This window comes from Pleurodeles waltl, chromosome 1_2 (genome assembly GCF_031143425.1).
Source record: "Pleurodeles waltl isolate 20211129_DDA chromosome 1_2, aPleWal1.hap1.20221129, whole genome shotgun sequence".
Taxonomy (NCBI): Eukaryota; Metazoa; Chordata; class Amphibia; order Caudata; family Salamandridae; genus Pleurodeles; species Pleurodeles waltl.
In genome coordinates this window covers 1,082,647,277-1,082,667,816 of record NC_090437.1, presented here as the reverse complement: position 1 = coordinate 1,082,667,816, position 20,540 = coordinate 1,082,647,277, and the positions used below count along the sequence as shown (strand labels likewise).

Genomic DNA, 20,540 nt, shown 5'->3' with positions numbered 1-20,540 from the left:
ATTGAACCCTGGGTGTAAGTGTTTGTAACAACGAATATTCTGTTTTGAGACTTACTCATTTAATATCAGCCACTTAGGAATCCCTGACTTCATATAATAGTGGATGACCATTTCCAATCAAGTCCTCATAGGCTACCTATCACTACACCAAGGTAAAGGTGGAGGGACTGCTGTACTGTACAAAAACATCTTGCCATTGCCATCTCTAACCCTGCCACTTTACCTAGTCACAGCACCTATACGCACAACATCTTTGCTTATTTGTTGTTGTCTGCTTGAAAGAAATGTGGTGCTGTGAAATAATTAAATTAACCTGATAGGTGCTTTTTCTGCGGTTCTCCTCACTCATTAAACTAGTTGACTTCAAACCAACCATTTTGATGTCTTTGCCACTTTCTTCTTACTGACATGCGTTTACCTCAATCAGTAAAAGGCATTTTCCGTAGCAGAAGGCTACATACTTGATGCAGTGTTCAGTAGAAATATAGATATTATGGTTTACCACATCTGTTTAGTTGTTTGACCAGGTCCGGATCAACTTTCACCTTTCCCTCCCCTCTGCTGCCTCAGCCTTGACTAGCCTTTAGATAAAATGTTCACACAACAGTAGTCATCCGTACTTGACTTAACAAGTGGCAGAGTTTCATGCAACTTTTTCTTCCTAGGATGATGCTTGTAATATAATGTTCTATTTTTTCTCAAGTATGAGCAACATGGTTCCCTTATGTCCAATTTCACCAAATCTAGAGTTCTAATACATTATACAATAGTTTACCGCAACCTCAAAACTATTATACACACTAACCACAAAGGAGATTCAAAATGAAGAAATACCAGAGCAATGCTGACAAATTTACCACTCCATACTGAAAAATATAAAGCTGGCATTAAGGAAAATGGAAAAGGCTCAAAGCCCACTTAGAAGGCTATTATGACAAGTATCTTGAATAACAACCACACATCATTACTAGGGTGTGGTTACATCCCCTAAGTTGAGTGAAAGACTAAAGGCCTAATTTAGAGTTTGGCAGATGGGGTTATTCCATCACAAACTTGACGGATATACCGTCCATTGTATTATGATCCCATTATATCTCATGGGAACTGTAATGAGGCAGACTGGATATCCGTTACTTTTGTGATAGAGTAACCCATCAGTCAAACTCTAAATCAGGCCCTTCATCTTGTTTCATTGAAAAAAGCAATATTATAACTTCCAAGCTGGCTGTAACTGCTCAACAATGTGCCCCGAGTGCTGAGATGCCCAGTCTTCCTTGTACCACTTTATCCCTACATCCGACTTCTGCCAAAAAAATCCATATTTCAGACAATTAACTCAACTGATTCCACCATGGATTCTTCTTCATCATGTCTCTTCAGAGAACAGGCCTCACTACTCTTTCCAGATATTTATAAGCTTATTAGCAGTTCCGTTAACAATATTATCATCCCAGATAGCCTAAAAAGGCATTGTTCATTTTTTTGTATGACATAAATAAATAAACATGACCCCACCATTCTCTCCAATTTAGGCCAATTGTCATCTTGCTTGTACTACGTAAGAGCATGTGAGAATTATGTTTAAAAAACATCATATCAAATTAGATAATATTTGTCTGACCCCCATCAAATCAAGTTTTAGTCCCTAGTACTTTTCAGACGATGCCTTCAGACCTACTGACAATGTGGTTTGCTGCCTCTGGTTATGTCTGCAACAAGTGCACCATTTTATCCTGCTTGATAGACTGTCTATGGTCATGATGAGTACAAATGGCAGTCTCATCAAATGGTTAAGTTCCTTTCTCTCTCAGTACACATAAGTGGTGTCTTTGGGCCTATTCTAAAAACAAAAAATCTGTCCATTTTGCAGCATTGCTAATGCTTTTCCATTATGACCTACTATTTTTAACATCTATCACTGCATGCTATTGAATGTGTTTAACAGTCCGGTAGGGTTACAGTTTTATGTTGATTATACTCAGTTTGTTCATGTAAATCTTCATTCACTAGAGATCTTGAAGGACCTCTAATAAGGGCAAGCTTGGAGGAATGTTAGCTACCTCCTACTCGATTATCTACATTCAAAATTGTATGGTGGTTTCCATGGTGCAACGTGAATGCCGCCTTTGATGCTAATGTGACAATGATTAGTGACATGGGCCCTCATTATGACTTTGGCGGTCAAAACAGTTGACCGCCGAAGTCACGCCATCCAGGAGACTGCCAGATTATGATTCCTGACAGCTCTCCGTCATAAATTGTGCAGAGAGCTGCCAGCAGCCATACTGGCTGTCAGCGGTCTAGTGGAGATTGCTCCGCTGGCACCGCCATGTCATCACAACTCCGCCCGCCACATTACAACTTTGTAATCGGCATGGCAGTGTTGTGGTGACGGGGCGGTGCCGGTGGAGCAGGTCCCATGGACCCCATTCCTTCCCGGACGACCACCGCGAGCAGGTAAGGTGATTGTCTGACAGGGGAGGAAAGGGGGGGGTCTTGAGTGTTGTGTGCGTGTATCTGTGTGAATGCATGTCAGGGGTGGGTGTGTCGTGGATGTGTGGCTGTGTGATTGTGTGTGGTGTGTGCATGCATGGGTGGGGGGATGGGGAATATGTACAGGGTTCGGGGGCAGGGAGGATGGTGTCTACAGGTTCGGGGGTGGGAGGGCGGCAGTGGCTATTTCGGGGGATGGGTGAGTCGCATACTGGCGACAGGAATATTAATTCCTGTCGCCAGTATCCTTTCCGCCAGTGATATCCTGGCCGGTTTGCCGCCAAGCAATCCCTGGAGGAAAGGAGACTCTTAATACCATTTGTGGTATAAGGTGTACCGCAGGATCGAAAGTGGTACACCTTTGGCCCGGTGGTCCCACCGCCCTGGTGGTACAGGCGGTGAACTGTTTGCTTTGCAGCCCATTCCCCGTCGTGGTTATAATTTGGCGGTCCTGCTTCACCACACTGTTGGCAGTGTTACTGCCACCGCCGGCGTGGCGGAGCAGGACTGCCAAACTCATAATGACCACTATGGTGTCTTTAGGCCTATCATGTCTCTACTTTACATCTTTAATGGTCGGTGCAGCCATTAACTCTTTTGTGCAACATCCTCTACGCTGGCTTACTAGCCACCCAGATTAATTACCTACAGAGAGCACAAAATACAGCATTGAGGCTCATCACTGGCCAAAGAAGAAAAGAGCATGCTTTTCCGACCAGACTATCACTCTCTATTGGTCTGTGATGCAATGTGCTTTAAACAGGCCTTCTGGATGCATAAATATGTGAATACCATTGCGTCCATGGACTTGACAGCTGCAACCAGTGTTTCGCTCCGTGCGACCCCTGACACTGCATTTGCCACCACAAACCTCAGAGGTGGCTAAATCAGTACTAAGTACCAACGGCCTTCCCATTTTTTTATTATATTAATAGTTAATAACAGTCTTTCATTCACTATTAGTGTGATAAAAAGTGGCGCACAATAAGACCTGGAACGAGATCTTTGTTAGCAGCGAATGAGACAAAATGAGACAGAGAGAGATTGAGAGAGTTAGTGATAGAGTTTGACTGAGTGTTAAAGTATGAATGAGTTAGAATATGAATTATGAGTGAGAAGGAGTGAGAGTAGAGTGAGATTGAATGAGTGCAAGTGAGTGAGACTGAGAGAAAGTATGAGTGAGAATGGGTATGAGTATATTTAAGTGAGCATGAGTGAGATGTGTTATGCTCTCAAATCTGCCATTGGCTCCAGCATACTGAAGGTAATTCTTGTCTTATAGAGGCACTCATGTCAAAACACACACTAGCATACTTTCTCACTAGCTCCCTTTCAGAGTAGCATTATGCCCCAGTACTTTCAAAGATCGTAATATAGCTGCTATTGAAAATAGATGTTTGTCTGTGTTGTTATATTGATCATGCAGTTGTTATGGAACTTCAGGAATGTAAATTATTGTGATGTTATGAGGGCTAAGGTCATGTGACATGACTTCCTGGGAAGAATGAGAGTCAACAGTCATATGATGTCACTTCCTGTGATGTAATTAGGATCAAAGGGTGTATGATGTCCATTCCTCTACCCCTGGAATTGTGGTGCATTGACTTCCATGCTTGTTCCCTGCATTTGCTTTACCGTTTCTTACTTACCAAGCTGTCCAGAGGCAACTTTACCTCTGCTGACTAAAACTGAATCCAAGGGAGCCTTGAGCCTTTTCTGTCCAAGAGCCAGCACAGAGGAATGTGCTCCCAGAATCTACAGTATAACAGTCTTTCATTCAGAAAACACAGCTGTCCATGATGCAAATCAAAACAAACATTTTCACGGAGGTGCTTCGACCAGGTGTATCCCTGTCAGAACCCTTACTACCCTTCAACAAAGCCCACACTGATGTCCTGCGTAGAGCTTGGGCCAAGCCCTGCACAGGCACTCCTGTGCAGAGGACCATTACTCGCTGTCATCGCTCCGCTCCTGGGGACCCAGCCTTTTTCTCCCACCACCCCACAACTGAGAATCTGGTAGTCCAGGCTGTAAGTTCCAGAATCAATCCTGGTGCGTTCCCTACCACACCTTCAGATGGGGAATCGAAGAGACTTGATACCTATAGAAAGAGGATTTATTTTCTTCCACCAGGCTGGCACTGCAGTCTGTGATTACCAAATGCTTTTTGGGCCATTATTACTGTGCTGTGTGGGAGACTGTTGCGCAAGTGCTGCCTATGGTCCCAGATGAGGGTCGAATCACACTTTCCCAAGCTATCGCAAATAGATGCGATGCAGCAAAGTTCACGATTCAATACAGGTTGGATATGACAACTCACTGGGCAGAGCCATTGCTTTTTCGGTGGCACTGAGACATCACGTGTGGTTGAGAAATACTGGCTTTTTAGGTGATGGCTAAGCCTTGCTCATGAGCTTGTCCTTTGATGGGACTCACCGCTTCAGAGACAAGGCGGATTTGCCCTTGGAGATACTCAAGGATAGTATGGTCAATGCTAGGTCATTGGGGCTTTCCATAGCCCCAACAGCCGCATTCTGCCTTGTGCCCTTTCCGCGGCCACGTCCTTTCCTACCTAGCCACCACAGTCAGCAGGGTCAGTTCTTTTGAGCCCTCGGAGCCCATAGCCAGAGGTCTGCTGAGTTCTCCCCCCCACCCTCAGCAGCAACACAGTCGAAGCCTCTTCAGTTTGCCCTCAATCCAGGATTGCCACCCAGTTGGTGACAGTATCCGACATCATCTGCATCAATCGAAGAACACAATAACAGACAAATGGGTGCTTCAGATTGCCCAACGAGATACACCCTCCCAGTCCAAGACACCCTGCCGCCACTCCCTCCATCCCCTGATCAGTTGAAAGAGGACCACCTTGCGCTTTTGCAAGAGGAAGTACTGGCTCTTCTAGCCAAAGGAGCCATTGGGAGGGTGCACGCATCAGAAGTAGGTTGTGATTTCTATTCCTACTGTGGTTTCTATTGATACTTTCTGGTGCTAAGGAAGAAGGGAGGCATTTGTCCCATCCTAGATCTGTGCCCTCTCAACTACTTCTTTGAAAAGGAAAGATCCAAGCTGCTCACACTAGCTCAGGTGCTATATGCCCTCAACTCTAGAGACTGAATGGTAACATTGGATTTGCATCATGCTTGTTTTCACCTTCCCGTCTTGCCTGCCCACAGACACTACCTGTGGTTTACAGTGGGCCAGGAGCATTATCAGTTTGCAGTGCCCTCCTTTGGCCTTACCAGTGCCCCACAGGTGTTCACCAAAGTGATGGAGGTGGTTGGAGTGCATCTACGGACAGTAAATGTTCCAGTCTTTTCCTACCTCGAGGATTGGCTGTTCAAGATGGGCTCACCCCAGGCAGTGGTCTCCCACCTCCAGACTACTGTGAACCTGCTGCATTCGTTGGGTTCACTATCAAAGTGGCAAAGTCACACATGACCCACCCCCTCTGGCGCTCCCTTTCATTGGAGCTGTTCTGGATACAGTGCAGTTTTGGGCTTAACCTCATGAAGAGCAAGTCCAGGATATTCAGGCTATGATACCCATGTTTCAGCCTCTATCCTGGATTTCGGTGAGACTGACTCTGAGGCTGCTAGGTGTTGAAAATGGCCCTCTTTGCAGGGTTACCCTCAAACGTTTTGTCTTTTACCCTCCACTTTTTGCTGAATTCATTTTTTGTTGATCCTAGGACTCCAAGCACTTTACCACTACTGACCATTGCCTATGTGCATGTGCTCTCTCCCTAAAACATGGTGTGATTAGTATATACCTAATTGGCATGTTGAATTTACTTACAAGTCCCTAGTAAAGTACACTACATGTGCCCAGGACCTGAAATGCTACTAGTGGGTCTCCAGCAGTGCTTGTGTCACCCACTTAAGTAGCACTTTAAAACATGGCTCAGGCCTGCCACTGCAGCCTGAATGCAGTGTTACACTGCCATATTGACTTTAAAAACCCTTGCCAAACCTTAAACCTCCCTTTTTTTTCTTTTTTTTTACATATGTCACTCCTAGGGTAGGCCTTAGGTAGCCCATGGGTCAGGCTGCTATGTAATTAAAAGACAGAATATAAACTTAAGTTTTACATGACCTGGTAGTGAAAAACACTCAAATTAATTTTTCACCCCTCCCATTGGATAATATCGGGGATTTCTTATTACACTTAAGCTGTAATTCTCGATTGGTAAGGGGCAGATATGTTGTGTTTAGTACCTATGGAATTGTAATGATAAATCCTCTTTAATGTTAAAATTGGATTTATTGTTACAAGTTTAAAAAGGGCATTTTTAGAAAGTTGGCGTTTTCCTGCTCTTAGCCTTATGTGCCTGCAGCCTATCTCCAATACACGTCTGGGGTGGGTGACATCTGGGCTTGTGCATTCCCTCTAGACAGCCACACACAAAGGGAGCTTAGATGTGACTGGTGACCCATCAACTTCTGACACTTGCACTTGGATAGACTGTGTCCTGACCCCACACAAAGGACTCCTTAACCCCCTGTAGTGAGTCCGGGGCCAGGGCAGGAAGGGGGGACTTTTGTGCACTTCAGAGACCTTCTTTGAAGTCTCCCCTACTTCAAAAGCTCCACTGGATATAAGAACTGGAATCCTACTAACTCAGTACACTTATGGACCTGTGGATACCTAGCCAGGAAGATGGACTGCTTTGCTGATACCAGAACAGCTACCCTGCTGAACTGCTGCTCTGCAAGAACTGCTTACTTGCAAAGCTGACCTGCTGCCCTCCTTCCCTGGATGAGGAAGACTGGACCCACAACACTTGAAACCAGAACCAGAGTTACTGCAAGGGCATGCTGGCTTGCCTCCTGTTCTTCTGAAGACTTCCAGCTAATCACCTATAGCACCTGGACTCAGAGCCTTTCCCTGCCAATTGGTGCCAAGCCAGACCTTGGCCATTGAAAGTGAGTATAAAATGCTGCAACTGCTAAAATCCACACACTGATGCCATTGCACCATTGAAAACTGGCACATCTCTATTGCTGCTGACCCATCGCTGTTGCTGCAAGGATTGGGGCCATTGCATTGCCGTTGGTGCATCACCTCCAGTTCCAATGTATCTTCAACTTTGTGCGAACTAGAACCAATGCATCGTCTCCATTCCAAGGATTGCTGACAACGCATCGCCTCCTTTGCATCACATCTTGTTCTCGACATCAATGCAACTGCGAACCAATGTACTGTTTCAGCGGACCAAGGCTGGGCCCTGTATTCTACCCACAATCCACTGCAGTCGGCCTGACTTTTCAGATTTGACCCGGTCCAGGGCGACCAGATAGTCCCGGTTGGAGCTTTATGCTTCTTAGCACTACAATTAAGTTTATTCCTTAAAAAGTCATATTTTTGTGCAGTGTTTTCACTGTTTTACTGTTGCATGTTACACAAATACTTAACACATTGCCTCTTAAGTTAATCCTGACTGCTCTTTGCCAAGCTACTAGGGGGTAGCACAGGCTAATTTAGGGTGTGTTTGTGACTTATCCTGACTAAGACTGTGATTCCTGCTTGGACAGGATGCATACCTTTGCCAACCAGAAACCCAATTTCTAACACTGGGTCTCATCCCCTCCTGCACCCTGTGGATAAAACATGCTCGTTGGCATATGTGGGCTCTACAGTATGAGTTGAAGAGCCAGAGACACAGCATCAGGGAATTCTGTCCAAAGTGGTCCAGATATCAGACGGAACTGCAAAAGATCTGCAGTGGTGGCTCATGGACTGCAATTGAATCAACAGCAGACCTCTTGCTCTTCCCCACTTGAGCTCACAGTGATAACAGATGTGTCACTCCTGGATTAGGGCAGCCAGCTGGGACAGGTGGAGATCAGAGGACTGTGGTCTCCGGTGAAGTCTCAGCTCCACATCAATCTGTTTGAACGGAGAGCGATCCGACTGGCACTGAAGCCTTTCTTCCTTCAGTCAGGGTAAGGCTAGTTCAAGTGTTCACAGACAACACCACAACCATATGGTACTGCTACAGACAGGGCAGGGTGGGTTAGTACAACCTTTGTCAGGAGGCCTTGCGCCTCTGAACATTGCTAGAATGTCAGTGCATTTCCTTGGCGGTTCAACACCTGGCGGGCTCTCTGAATGACAGAGTGGATGAACTCAGCTGTCATTGCGTTTTCAGCCAGAGATGGTGTAAGGTCTCTTCTGAGATTGGGGAGAGCCTTGGTGAGATCTTTTCACCATTACCAAAAATGCGCAATGCCTTCACTTCAGCGTGCTGGAGTTTCCAATATGGCTCTCACTAGGAGATGCATTTCATCTGAGGGTGATTTATCTTCCTCGTGAAGTGTGTAATATCATTCTGGCATCCGGGCTTTCCTCTACTAAAACTATTTATGCCTGCCGATGGGATACGTGTGTGGCTTGGGTTACATCTAAATTGTTTGATCCTCTGTCTGCACCTGTGTATAACATTCTCTTGTTTGTTATCTCCCTGGCCCAGCAAGTCATTCCTTTGGGCACAATCAAGAGATATCTGTCTGCCATTTCCACCTTTCTACGGTTGCCGGACCAGCCTTCCATATTCAAGCCATGTATGATGACTAGATCCCTTGAAGGTTTACAGCATCTGTTTTCTTCTACACCTTCATTATGCCCTAATAGGACTTGAATTTAGTTCATACCTTCCTCATGTGTTCCCCCTTGGAGCCAATGCATAGCCACCTTCTGCATAGCCAACTCCTATCTCTAAAAATTGTCTTTGCAGTGATAACATCTGTCAGAAGGGTTAGCAAGTTATAAGCACTCTCAGTTTACCCTCCCTGCACTTCCTTTTTCCCAGACAAACTGGTTCTAAGGACTCAGGCTTCCTTCTTACCAAAGATTGTGACTCCTTTTCACGTCACCCTGGCTACCCTTTTTCCCCACTCCTCATCCTTCTAATGAAGAGGAGAAACTCCATCGCCTGGATTCAAAAAGAATGTTATGCTTCTATATTGATGGTACCAAAGATCGTACCGAAATGTTCTGTGTGGGCAATCAACTCTTTGTTGGAGCTACTTGGGCGTCTCTGCACAGGTTTGCCAGACACTACTGCTTCGACTGTTAGGCCCAATGCGATGGGCCCTTTGACCATTTGGGCTTCTAGGACTTCTTAGTCTGAAACAATCCGCAGACCCACCTCTGGGAAGAGATATTGCTTTGACATCTATTCAGAGGTAAGGAATCTGCAGTAAGACGTGGCTTATCAGATGAACAAGTTACCTTTGGTAACGCTTTATCTGGTAGAGACTACAGCTGCAAATTCCTTTTTGACCCTCCCATCCTCAACGTTCTGTGGACTGTCTCCTCTAAACTAAGAGAGTCTTTTGGACCTCACTCTTCGCACACTGGTCACTCTTCCTCAACTTAGTTCCATGTAGGAAAAATAGGTCAGCATGTTGGGGTGGTGCCTCTGTAGGCACAGCGCTTTTCACTTCCGGCAGCAATGACCCCACCAATAGCATATGGAACAGAACGACCTATCACACTCGAGGGGATTGTTCAAAAAAATTCCAGATCCAGTCTGATGCCTGGGAGTATTCTAAGGTAAGGAATCTGCAGCTAGATAGAGTCTCCACTAGATAAAGCATTACCACAGGTAAGGAACTTGTTCATTTTGTTTTCACTCACGCGTTACAGAGTGGACTCTATTTAATAATGATTGATTCCTGCCTGTAATGGCATAAATGAACAAAAAAAACTGATGTCATGCACCCTGAATAACTGCTAGTGGTTTAGTTTGATTTAAGTATTTCTCCTCCTATCATTTAAGTGCTCACTGTCTGTATTTTGGAGATGTAATTTGCACGGTTATTACGTTTGTTTTCCTAAAAGCTTTTTGAGAGGAACAAAAGTTCTTTGTTTACTCAGTAATTTTTGGGGATAAAATACATTTGCAGATGGTACACGTTTCTTTTAATGTTTTGCTCAAATTCTCTTTTCAGAAGGATTACTTCAGTGAATTAGACCTGAAAACTGGACAGCTGGGAATTGATGATTCTACACATGTACCTCCAGGTATGTGTGAGCTGAACTAGTTTAAGAAAATCAATGAACACACTAGGTTCTCATTTTGTTTTAGCACTTCAGGTGATGTAATTCAATATGCAAATGAAGATGTTTATTACTGTTTTTCATGATAAAGATGTTCTGTACTCTAGTAATTAAAAAAGCTTAATTGTTTATCAATTCACATTGAAGATGATTTTCTTTTACTTGTAAGCCAAGCATACAGCCCAAAACTCCACACTCTTCCTGACAGGAAGCAGTGTAGGGATTTTGAGAGAGCATATGACAGCATTTTAATAGACCTAGGGTGAGATGTATCAACATTAGAAAATATGATTTTCAAATTGCGATTCTTACCAAATCTCAGTTTGGAAATCTCGATTGCTAATGTAGGACAATTTCATTATTTTAAATAGTGATTCATAGTGGGTCGCAAATCGGCCTACTTATTTATGAGATAGGCCACAGTTTGCGACCCACTAGGAATTTCAGATTGCTTTTTAACTAAGCAATCAGTTTTTTCAAATGCTGTCAGTTTTTCTCAAAGGAAAACAAGATGTATTTAAAAAAAGAACATTAAGGGGGTCATTCTAACCCTGGCGGTAAAAACCGCCAGGGCGAATGACCGCGGTAGCACCGCCAACAGGCTGTACCGCCGACTTTCCGCTGCCCTTGAGAATCCTCCATGGCGGCGGAGCGCGCTCCGCCGCCATGGGGATTCTGACACCCCCTACCGCCATCCTGTTCCTGGCTGGTCTCCCGCCAGGAACAGGATGGCGGTAGGGGGTGCCGCGGGGCCCCTGGGGGCCCCTGCAGTGCCCATGCCAATGGCATGGGCACTGCAGGGGCCCCCGTAAGAGGGCCCCAAAAAGAATTTCAGTGTCTGTCTAGCAGACACTGAAATTTGCGACGGGTGCTACTGCACCCGTCGCACTCCAGCAACTCCGCCGGCTCCATTCGGAGCCGGCTTCATCGTTGCTGGGTCTTTCCCGCTGTGCTGGCGGGCGGCCTTTTGGCGGTCGCCCGCCAGCACAGCGGGAAAGCCAGAATGGCCGCCGCGGTCTTGTGACCGCGGTGCGGTCATTTGGCGGTAACCGCATGGCGGGCGGCGACCGCCGCCCGCCGCGGTTAGAATCACCGCCTAAATGTTTAATTTTAATTTTTTTAAGTGTAAGCAGTGGTCCGAGGGACCACTGTCAATTCTTAAAAAATATTTTGTATAACATTCTCAAAAGCCCGACCCCTTGAGCTGCTCACAGCTCCCCAGCCGCTCCACAACCCTCCTGCCTGCCACTGACAACTCTGCTATATTCCTGGGCCTGATTGCATCTGCCTTTGCGCCATGCCTGCCATTCTGCCCCCCCACTCCTGCCCCTCCCACCCCAGGGCATAGAATGGAGGCTGCAGCGCGGTCTCTTGAAGTGCCTGACCCCCTGGACCGGTCACAGATTCCCAGCCACTCCACAGACCTCCTGCCTGATGCTGACAGCTCCACCTCATTCCTGGGCCTGATTGCATCTGCTGATGCCTCTGCTGATGTTTCCTTCACGCCACTGCTGCTCCCACCACCCACCCTGCCCTTCCTACATCCCAGGACATAGCATGGAGGCTGTTGCACTGTCTTGGTGAGAAGTGCCTGACCCCAGCTTTTCCACAGCCCTCTGCCTGCTGCTGACAGCTCTGCCTCATTCCTTGGCCTGATTGCGTCTGCTAATGCCTCCTTCGCACCACTACCGCTCCCCCATCCTGCGTCCCACCCTGCCCCCTTCCATCCCCCAGGACATAAAGTGGAGGGCACAGCGTGGCTGCAAGAGGGCACACACAGTCAGTGTGGCACCAGCACGCCAAAGACGCGCCAAAGTCAAGCCTGTCTGTGCCTCTCTGCGTCTGGACCGCATCCAACGTCAGGAGCCCTGGTCCTCTGGTCGCCCGCTGCACATCCAAGGAGCTCCAGGTCCTGAACATCAGACACCACATCAACAGCTGCTTCACAGCCTCCTCACACTCAACCAAAGACCCTTCACCTGCTGACACTGCCATTTCTCCTGCAACACGGGCCCACCTGCCCACACTGAAGACTACGAACAACCAAGTACCACTTCAATGTATCCTGCTAAATGCCTGTGCCCTATGTAAACACGCCAAGGAAATCTGGGACACCATCACTACCTACCTCCTTGACGTCACCGTCATCACCAAAACATGGCTAACATCCTCCTCAAACACTGACATCACCACAGCCACCCCTGACGCTGCAAGATGATACACGAGACTGCTCCAACAAACACGGTGGGGCAGCAACATCATCTTCAAGGAAACCATCCAATGCACCATCACCGACAATGACCCAATGCCCTGCATGGAGCACCTTAACTTCCGACTCCAGACCGCTGCCAATACCACGATGCGAGGCACCCTCACATACAGTGCCTTCTGCAACATCATTGCCAACTTCATCGCCCCCCTCGCCATCGACTCCCTTCACTACCTCTTAATCGGCGATCTCAATTTTCACCTCAACAACCCCAATGACACCAACTCCACTTCACTTATGAAGAACCTCAGCAACATCAGCTTCACCCATCTGGTCACCAAACCCACGCATAAAACCAGACCCACACTGGATGCCATCTTCCCTTCCAGCGATTGAATCAGTTTCACTCATGTGACTGAACTTATCTGGACCGACCAATAGATGGTCCACTTTCCCATTTCCAATTCCCAACATACCACCTCCAAACACCACAGCACCCCCCACCAAACCTGGGGCAAGGTAACTGAGACCATATGGGCATAGGCCCTAGGCAATGCACAATCCTAGCCCACAGCAGATCTCAACAAGACCATCCAAAACTTCACCACTTGGATCACCAAATCCGCAGACTCAAACCAGCTAAAATCAACAACACTTTCAAGCCAGCAAAATGGTACACTCCAGAGCTTAGAAAGTCCAAATGCGACTGACACCGACTCCAGAAACAATGGCGTGTGACAAAGGACCCCTCTGACAGAACCGCCTACAAGGCAGCCCTCAAAAACTACCACCACCACATCAAGGCAGCAAAAAGAGCAGCAATCACTGCCCGCATCGACACCGCAGCCAACCACATGAAAGAACTATTCAAAATCAGCAAGCAATTCCCTAATCCTATACCCACAGAGACTGTCTGTAGGAAGTTGGCTCTGTATGCACTATTTCAAAGTAAGGAATAGTATGCACAGAGTCCAAGGGTTCCCCTTAGAGGTAAGATAGTGGCAAAAAGAGATAATACTAATGCTCTATTTTGTGGTAGTGTGGTCGAGCAGTAGGCTTATCAAAGGAGTAGTGTTAAGCATTTGTTGTACATACACAAGTAATAAATGAGGAACACACACTCAAAGACAATTCCAGGCCAATAGGTTTTTGTATAGAAAAATATATTTTCTTAGTTTATTTTAAGAACCACAGGTTCAAGATTTACATGTAATACTTCAAATGAAAGGTATTGCAGGTAGGTACTTTAGGAACTTGGAATTAGCAAAATAGCATATATACTTTTCACATAAATCACATATAGCTATTTTAAAACTAGACACAGTGCAATTTTCAACAGTTCCTAGGGGGAGTAAGAGTTTGTTAGTTTTTGCAGGTAAGTAAACCACCTACGGGGTTCAAGTTTGGGTCCAAGGTAGCCCACCGTTGGGGGTTCAGAGCAACCCCAAAGTTACCACACCAGCAGCTCAGGGGCGGTCAGGTGCAGAGGTCAAAGTGGTGCCCAAAACGCATAGGCTTCAATGGAGAAGGGGGTGCCCCGGTTCCAGTCTGCCAGCAGGTAAGTACCCGCGTCTTCGGAGGGCAGACCAGGGGGGATTTGTAGGGCACCGGGGGGGGACACAAGTCCACACAGAAAGTACACCCTCAGCAGCACGGGGGCGGCCGGGTGCAGTGTGCAAACACGCGTTGGGTTTTCAATAGGTTTCAATGGGAGACCAAGGGGTCTCTTCAGCGATGCAGGCAGGCAAGGGGGGGGCTCCTCGGGGTAGTCACCACCTGGGCGAGGGAGAGGGCCTCCTGGGGGTCACTCCTGCACTGGAGGTCGGATCCTTCAGGTCCTGGGGGCCGCGGGTGCAGAGTCTTTACCAGGCGTCGGGATCTGAGGAGCAGGCAGTCACGGTCAGGGGGAGCCTCGGGATTACCTCTGCAGGCGGCGCTGTGCGGGTTCAGGGGGGGCAACTCTGGCTACTCACGGTCTCGCAGTCGCCGGAAAGTCCTCCCTGAAGTGATTGTTCTCCACAAGTCGAGCCGGGGGCATCGGGTGCAGAGTAGCAAGTCTCACGCTTCCGGCGGGAAACGCAAGTTGTTTCAAAGTTGTTGCTTTGTTTCAAAGTTGCAGTCTTGGGTGAACAGGGCCACTGTCCTCGGGAGTTCTTGGTCCTTCTAGAGCAGGGCAGTCCTCTGAGGATTCAGAGGTCGCTGGTCCCTGGGGAAAGCGTCGCTGGAGCAGTGTCTTTAGAAGTGGGGAGACAGGCCAGTAGAGCTGGGGCCAAAGCAGTTGGTGTCTCCGTCTTCTCTGCAGGGTTTTTCATCTTAGCAGTCCTCTTCTTCTTAGGTTGCAGGAATCTAGTTTCCTAGGTTCTGGGGAGCCCCTAAATACTGAATTTAGGGGTGTGTTTAGGTCTGGGAGGGCAGTAGCCAATGGCTACTGTCCTTGAGGGTGGCTACACCCTCTTTGTGCCTCCTCCCTGAGGGGAGGGGGGCACATCCCTATTCCTATTGGGGGAATCCTCCATCTCCAAGATGGAGGATTTCTAAAAGTCAGAGTCAACTCAGCTCAGGACACCTTAGGGGCTGTCCTGACTGGCCAGTGACTCCTCCTTGTTTTTCTCATTATCTCTCCTGGACCTGCCGCCAAAAGTGGAGGCTGTGTCCAGGGGGCGGGCATCTCCACTAGCTGGAGTGCCCTGGGGCATTGTAACATGAAGCCTGAGCCTTTGAGGCTCAATGCTAGGTGTTACAGTTCCTGCAGGGGGGAGGTGTGAAGCACCTCCACCCAGAGCAAGCTTTTGTTTCTGTCCTCAGAGAGCACAAAGGCTCTCACCACATGGGGTCAGAAACTCGTCTCTCAGCAGCAGGCTGGCACAGACCAGTCAGTCCTGCACTGAACAATTGGGTAAAATACAGGGGACATCTCTAAGATGCCCTCTGTGTGCATTTTTGAATAAATCCAACACTGGCATCAGTGTGGGTTTATTATTCTGAGAAGTTTGATACTAAACTTCCCAGTATTCAGTGTAGCCATTATGGAGCTGTGGAGTTCGTTTTTGACAGACTCCCAGACCATATACTCTTATGGCTACCCTGCACTTACAATGTCTAAGGTTTTGCTTAGACACTGTAGGGGCATAGTGCTCATGCACCTCTACCTTCACCTGTGGTATAGTGCACACTGCCTTAGGACCATAAGGCCTGCTAGAGGGGTGACTTACCTATGCCACAGGGGGTGAGGTTGGCATGGCACCCTGAGGGGAGTGCCATGTCGACTTAGTCGTTTTCTCCCCACCAGCACACACAAGCTGGCAAGCAGTGTGTCTGTGCTGAGTGAGGGGTCCCTAGGGTGGCATAAGACACGCTGCAGCCCTTAGAGACCTTCCCTGGCATCAGGGCCCTTGGTACCAGGGGTACCAGTTACAAGGGACTTACCTGGGTGCCAGGGTTATGCCAATTGTGGAGACAATGGTACATTTTAAGTGAAAGAACACTGGTGCTGGGGCCTGATTAGCAGGGTCCCAGCACACTTCTCAGTCAAGTCAGCATTAGTATCAGGCAAAAAGTGGGGGGTAACTGTAACAGGGAGCCATTTCTTTACACTGTCATCCACCCATCCCAGGAACTCTGTGATACCCTCTCAGACTACTTCCACAGCAAGATCACCACCATATACAACAATTTCCACCACCACCCCTCCACCTTCAACCTAGACCACATCTCTCAAACAGTGAACACCAACCACACAATAACCTCCTGGTTCCCGATCACCACACTGACCACTGCAGCCATCATGTCATCCAGCCACTCCGAGGCACCCACCGACACCTACCCCCATGGCTTTTCAACCTCAGAGTCAACGCTAGTAGCAATGAACTAACCCACATCCTCATCACCTCCATCACCATGGCAACCTTCCAGGACAAATGGAAGCATGCAGAGGTCAGACCCCTTCTAAAAAAAAAAAGCTCATCCAACCCCAGTGACCTGAAAAACTACAGACCGAACGCCCTGCTCTTCCTCACCAAACTGCTAGAGAAATCCATCAACCAACAGCTCAATGACTACCTCAAACAAAACCACCTTCTTGACACCTCACAATCAGGATTCTGGGCCAACCACAGCACGGAGACCACAATAATCGCCACCACTGACGACATTAGAACCCTTCTCGACTGAGGGGATTTGGCAGCTGTGATCCTTCTGGACCTCTGTGCAGCGTTCAGTACAGTCTCCCACCATTCTCTCCTCAACAGAGGCATTCAACAGAACACCCTTAAGTGGGCCATCTCTTTACTCTCAGGCCACACACAGATATCCGCCTTCCTCCCTTCACTTCTGCACCCAAGAACATCACCTGCAGTGTACCCCAAGGTCCCTCCCCTATCCCCACTCTGTTTAACATCTACATGACCCCCCACAGACATTGTAAGATCCTAAGGACTCAGTATTGTCTCCTACGCCGACCCACTCAACTAGTCCTCTCGCTCACCAAAGACCACCACAATGCCAAAGCCAACTTCTACAATGTCATGACCAATGTAGCAACATGGATGAAAACCAGCTGCCTCAAACTGAACACCTACAAAACAAACATCCTGATCTTCAGGAAGGACACCTTCATATGGGGCCACAGCTGGTGCTCCGCAGAACTATGACCAACACCCTCTCCATCATACCATGCCCAAAACCTTGGCATCATCCTCTACTGCCAACTATCTATGAATCGACAAGTAAACTCAGTACCTCCTCCTGCTTCTACATCCTCTGTATGCCACTCCGAATCTTCAGATGGATCCCTACCGACACCAGAAAGACCATCACAAATGCCCTGGTCACCAGCCACCAAGACTATGGCAACGCTCTATATACCAGAGTGTCCTCCCTGCTACTCCAAAGACTCCAGACTCTACAGAACATTGCATCCAGACACATCTTCAAGCGTTCAAGCATCATCCCACACCTCAGGAACCTCCACTGGCTCCCTGTCTGGAAGAGATGCCAATTCAACATCCTCACACTTGCAGATAAGGCTGTCCGCAACCTAGGGCTATCCTACATCAACCATCAACTGAGCTTCTACATCCCTGCGAGACAACTACGTTCCCCCTCGCTCAACCTCACCCCTGCACATCCATCACAGCCGCAGCGGAGGCCACTCTTTCTCCTACACAGCAGCCAAGTCCTGGAACAGCCTGCCCTTCCATCTCCGAACAGCTCCCTCCCTGGCAGACTTCGGAAGGAGACTCAAGACGTGGCTTTTCGACTGAGTCACAGCACCCTCAGCGCTTAGATACCCTTAGGGTGATAGTGTTGTGCTATACAAATGCTATGAGTGATTGATTGAAAGGGGAAGGGATCCCTTGGGGACCACTTCCCATTTGAAAATGGGTTACCCCCAATTTTAAATTAGTGGTAAAGTATCATTGTTTTGAAACCAGAATTTGCACGCAAAACATTAATACATACCACTGCGATTCAGTATTTTTAAAGGGACACCTTAATAACTCCCCTTCCAAATTACTGAATCAGAATTGAGTTGCAAATGCGAATTGCGATTCAGTAACAGGTTGCTGAATCTCAGTGTCTCTTTTGTATATTGAAAAATGTTTTTGCAGTTGCAAATTGCCCAATTCTGCGAATCAGAAGATTTGCAATCTCAAAAAAGCTTTGTACATTTGGCCTCTAGTAACTGGTGTATGTAGATGTTGTTACAAAATACTGGCCGCCATTAGTGACCAGTATTTTTGCGCTCATTAAACTGTATTGTTAAGCAATCTATGTAGTAATAGGTTTGATATAGTAAAAGGATTAGGAGTTTGTTGCAATCTGACCTACATCATTACCAAACAAATCTTGTGTTGTGCCGTTGCGAAAGAAGGTCTGAGTTATCTCTTGTGATAAGAGGACCAACTAAAGGTGAAACACAAAATTATTGTTTAGAAGCAAGTACCCTCATTTGGTGATGCATGTCATCATTAAGCATATGCTTCTCGTAGGGCTGGCACTGCATTGCCCAACATGCCTCTTCATAGGGCTCTTTGCTGGAGATCCTTTCTAATCAGCCAAAAACTCCAAATTCATGGGCTCAGGATGTATGCAGAGTAGATTGGCCAAAGTGATGATGGGTGAAGGAGAGCTAAAATTAACTAAAGAGCACCCTGAATATCTTATTTGATCTTTGGGGGCTTTGCTAAGATTAAAAACAATGGTGATCTTGTGGAAATAATTTTTCTTGCCTTTCAGAGTCCCTAAATGGATCAGTGTCATTTAGTCAGGACCGGTAATCTAATGCCTAATTTGCATGTATGCCTTAGCCTAGCTCAGTTAATACTCAAGAGATGCCTGTATGATGGATCCACACATGGCATCAGTAAATTAGGAAAACTACAGTTAACCCTAATCATGAGGGTGATTGTGTGGTGCTGTTGTAGAGCCTAAACTGTAAACAAAAGGAACAAGTCATGCAGCATGGAACACACATATATTCTGTTTTGATGCCAAGCACTGAGCTTTCTCCCTTACATATGCTATGCCGATGCTCACAATTTCAGCTCATACTTGTTGCTGGCTCAGTTGGTAAATGTGGTGGTCTTTTTGTTAAATCATGGACAAAGTCTAATCTAGGATTCAGAGTTAGTCTTGTTACGTCGATACACATGGAGAGAGAGCTTGATATGGAGTACCTGAATGGAAATGTGCTCACCTTAGATAATGTTATCGGGGACAGGCACTACTGGAAGCAACAACTATATTTGAATCACTTACTTGTCTCAGGAAAGATCCCTGCTATTTGCTTACCTGTCTCTGAGCATCTGCTGTAGCAGACTGTCTCTAATTTGTCCACACGCACAACTGAATTTTAAAGGGCCAAACATTAAATCAAACCTGTGCCTCGATTTGCACTATAAAGGTGGGAGCATGAGTCCCACAAGTTATTCAACATTCCTGTTCATCAGGAGAAGGAAGATCTCCAAGACTTGGAGCGGCTGCAACCAGACTGAGGACAAAGGTCTGCACCTAGGAATCCTAGGACACTTGCCCTGTGCCTGGAACATTAACCGTCTGCCTACCTGCCAAGACCAGTGTGCCATAAGAAGAGGAGGAGAAGCTTATAGTTAGTGAGGCCCAGCATATATCCTGGTGAGTGGGGGGACCGGATATCTGCCCTCAAGTCAGTAACCCCTGTTGGGGGCTTCTGCGAAGTTGCTGGCCATTACCCATAGCAAGTGACATTGATGGGGCAGTGTCCGTGACCCCAGTATGCCAGGTGGGGTTACTACAACTGTTGGAGCCTAAGCTTAATATAATCCTCCTCATTATAGCCATCGCCCATGCATTTGACTCCGATGTGCCAGGGGGAGGGCCACTAGAACCGTTCAGGTCTGCACCCTTGTCAGAGAAGTCCCCTCATCCAGCACGGGGACTTGAGGTCAAGATCAGAAGCTGCCCTGCAGCATTGCCACTGCCCATCACCTTACTGGCAGGAGAAGTCACCTGTTGCACTCTGAAGTCATCACCGACTGCAACTGTCTCAGCACGCTGCCCCAATGACCATAGAATTGTGGGAAGATGCAGTGTGGCTTGCTTATCTCTGGAGCATGGGAAGACGTGCCCCAGCTCCCAGACACTCTACCAGACCATGGTTGGGTAAGACTAGAGCAAAGCCAACAGGCCATTCTGGCACTTTTATTAACTTGGCGACTTCCTACCATAGTGAGCTGAACTTTCAGGGTCGAAGCCAGACTTTGTTGTGCAGTTCAAGTGCAGGAGCACCTGTGGGGTC

General features: G+C 47.3%; 1 protein-coding gene across 1 annotated transcript in view; it reads left to right on the top strand.

Annotated features, from left to right (window-relative positions):
• The window catches only part of TBC1D19 (TBC1 domain family member 19), a 921,320-nt gene that overhangs the window by 348,356 nt on the left and 552,424 nt on the right, over positions 1–20,540 (top strand). Inside the window, exon 9 of the mRNA XM_069202139.1 lies at positions 10,446–10,518. Within this exon, the coding sequence (XP_069058240.1) occupies positions 10,446–10,518 (73 nt within the window). The remainder of the gene's footprint in view (positions 1–10,445; positions 10,519–20,540) is intronic.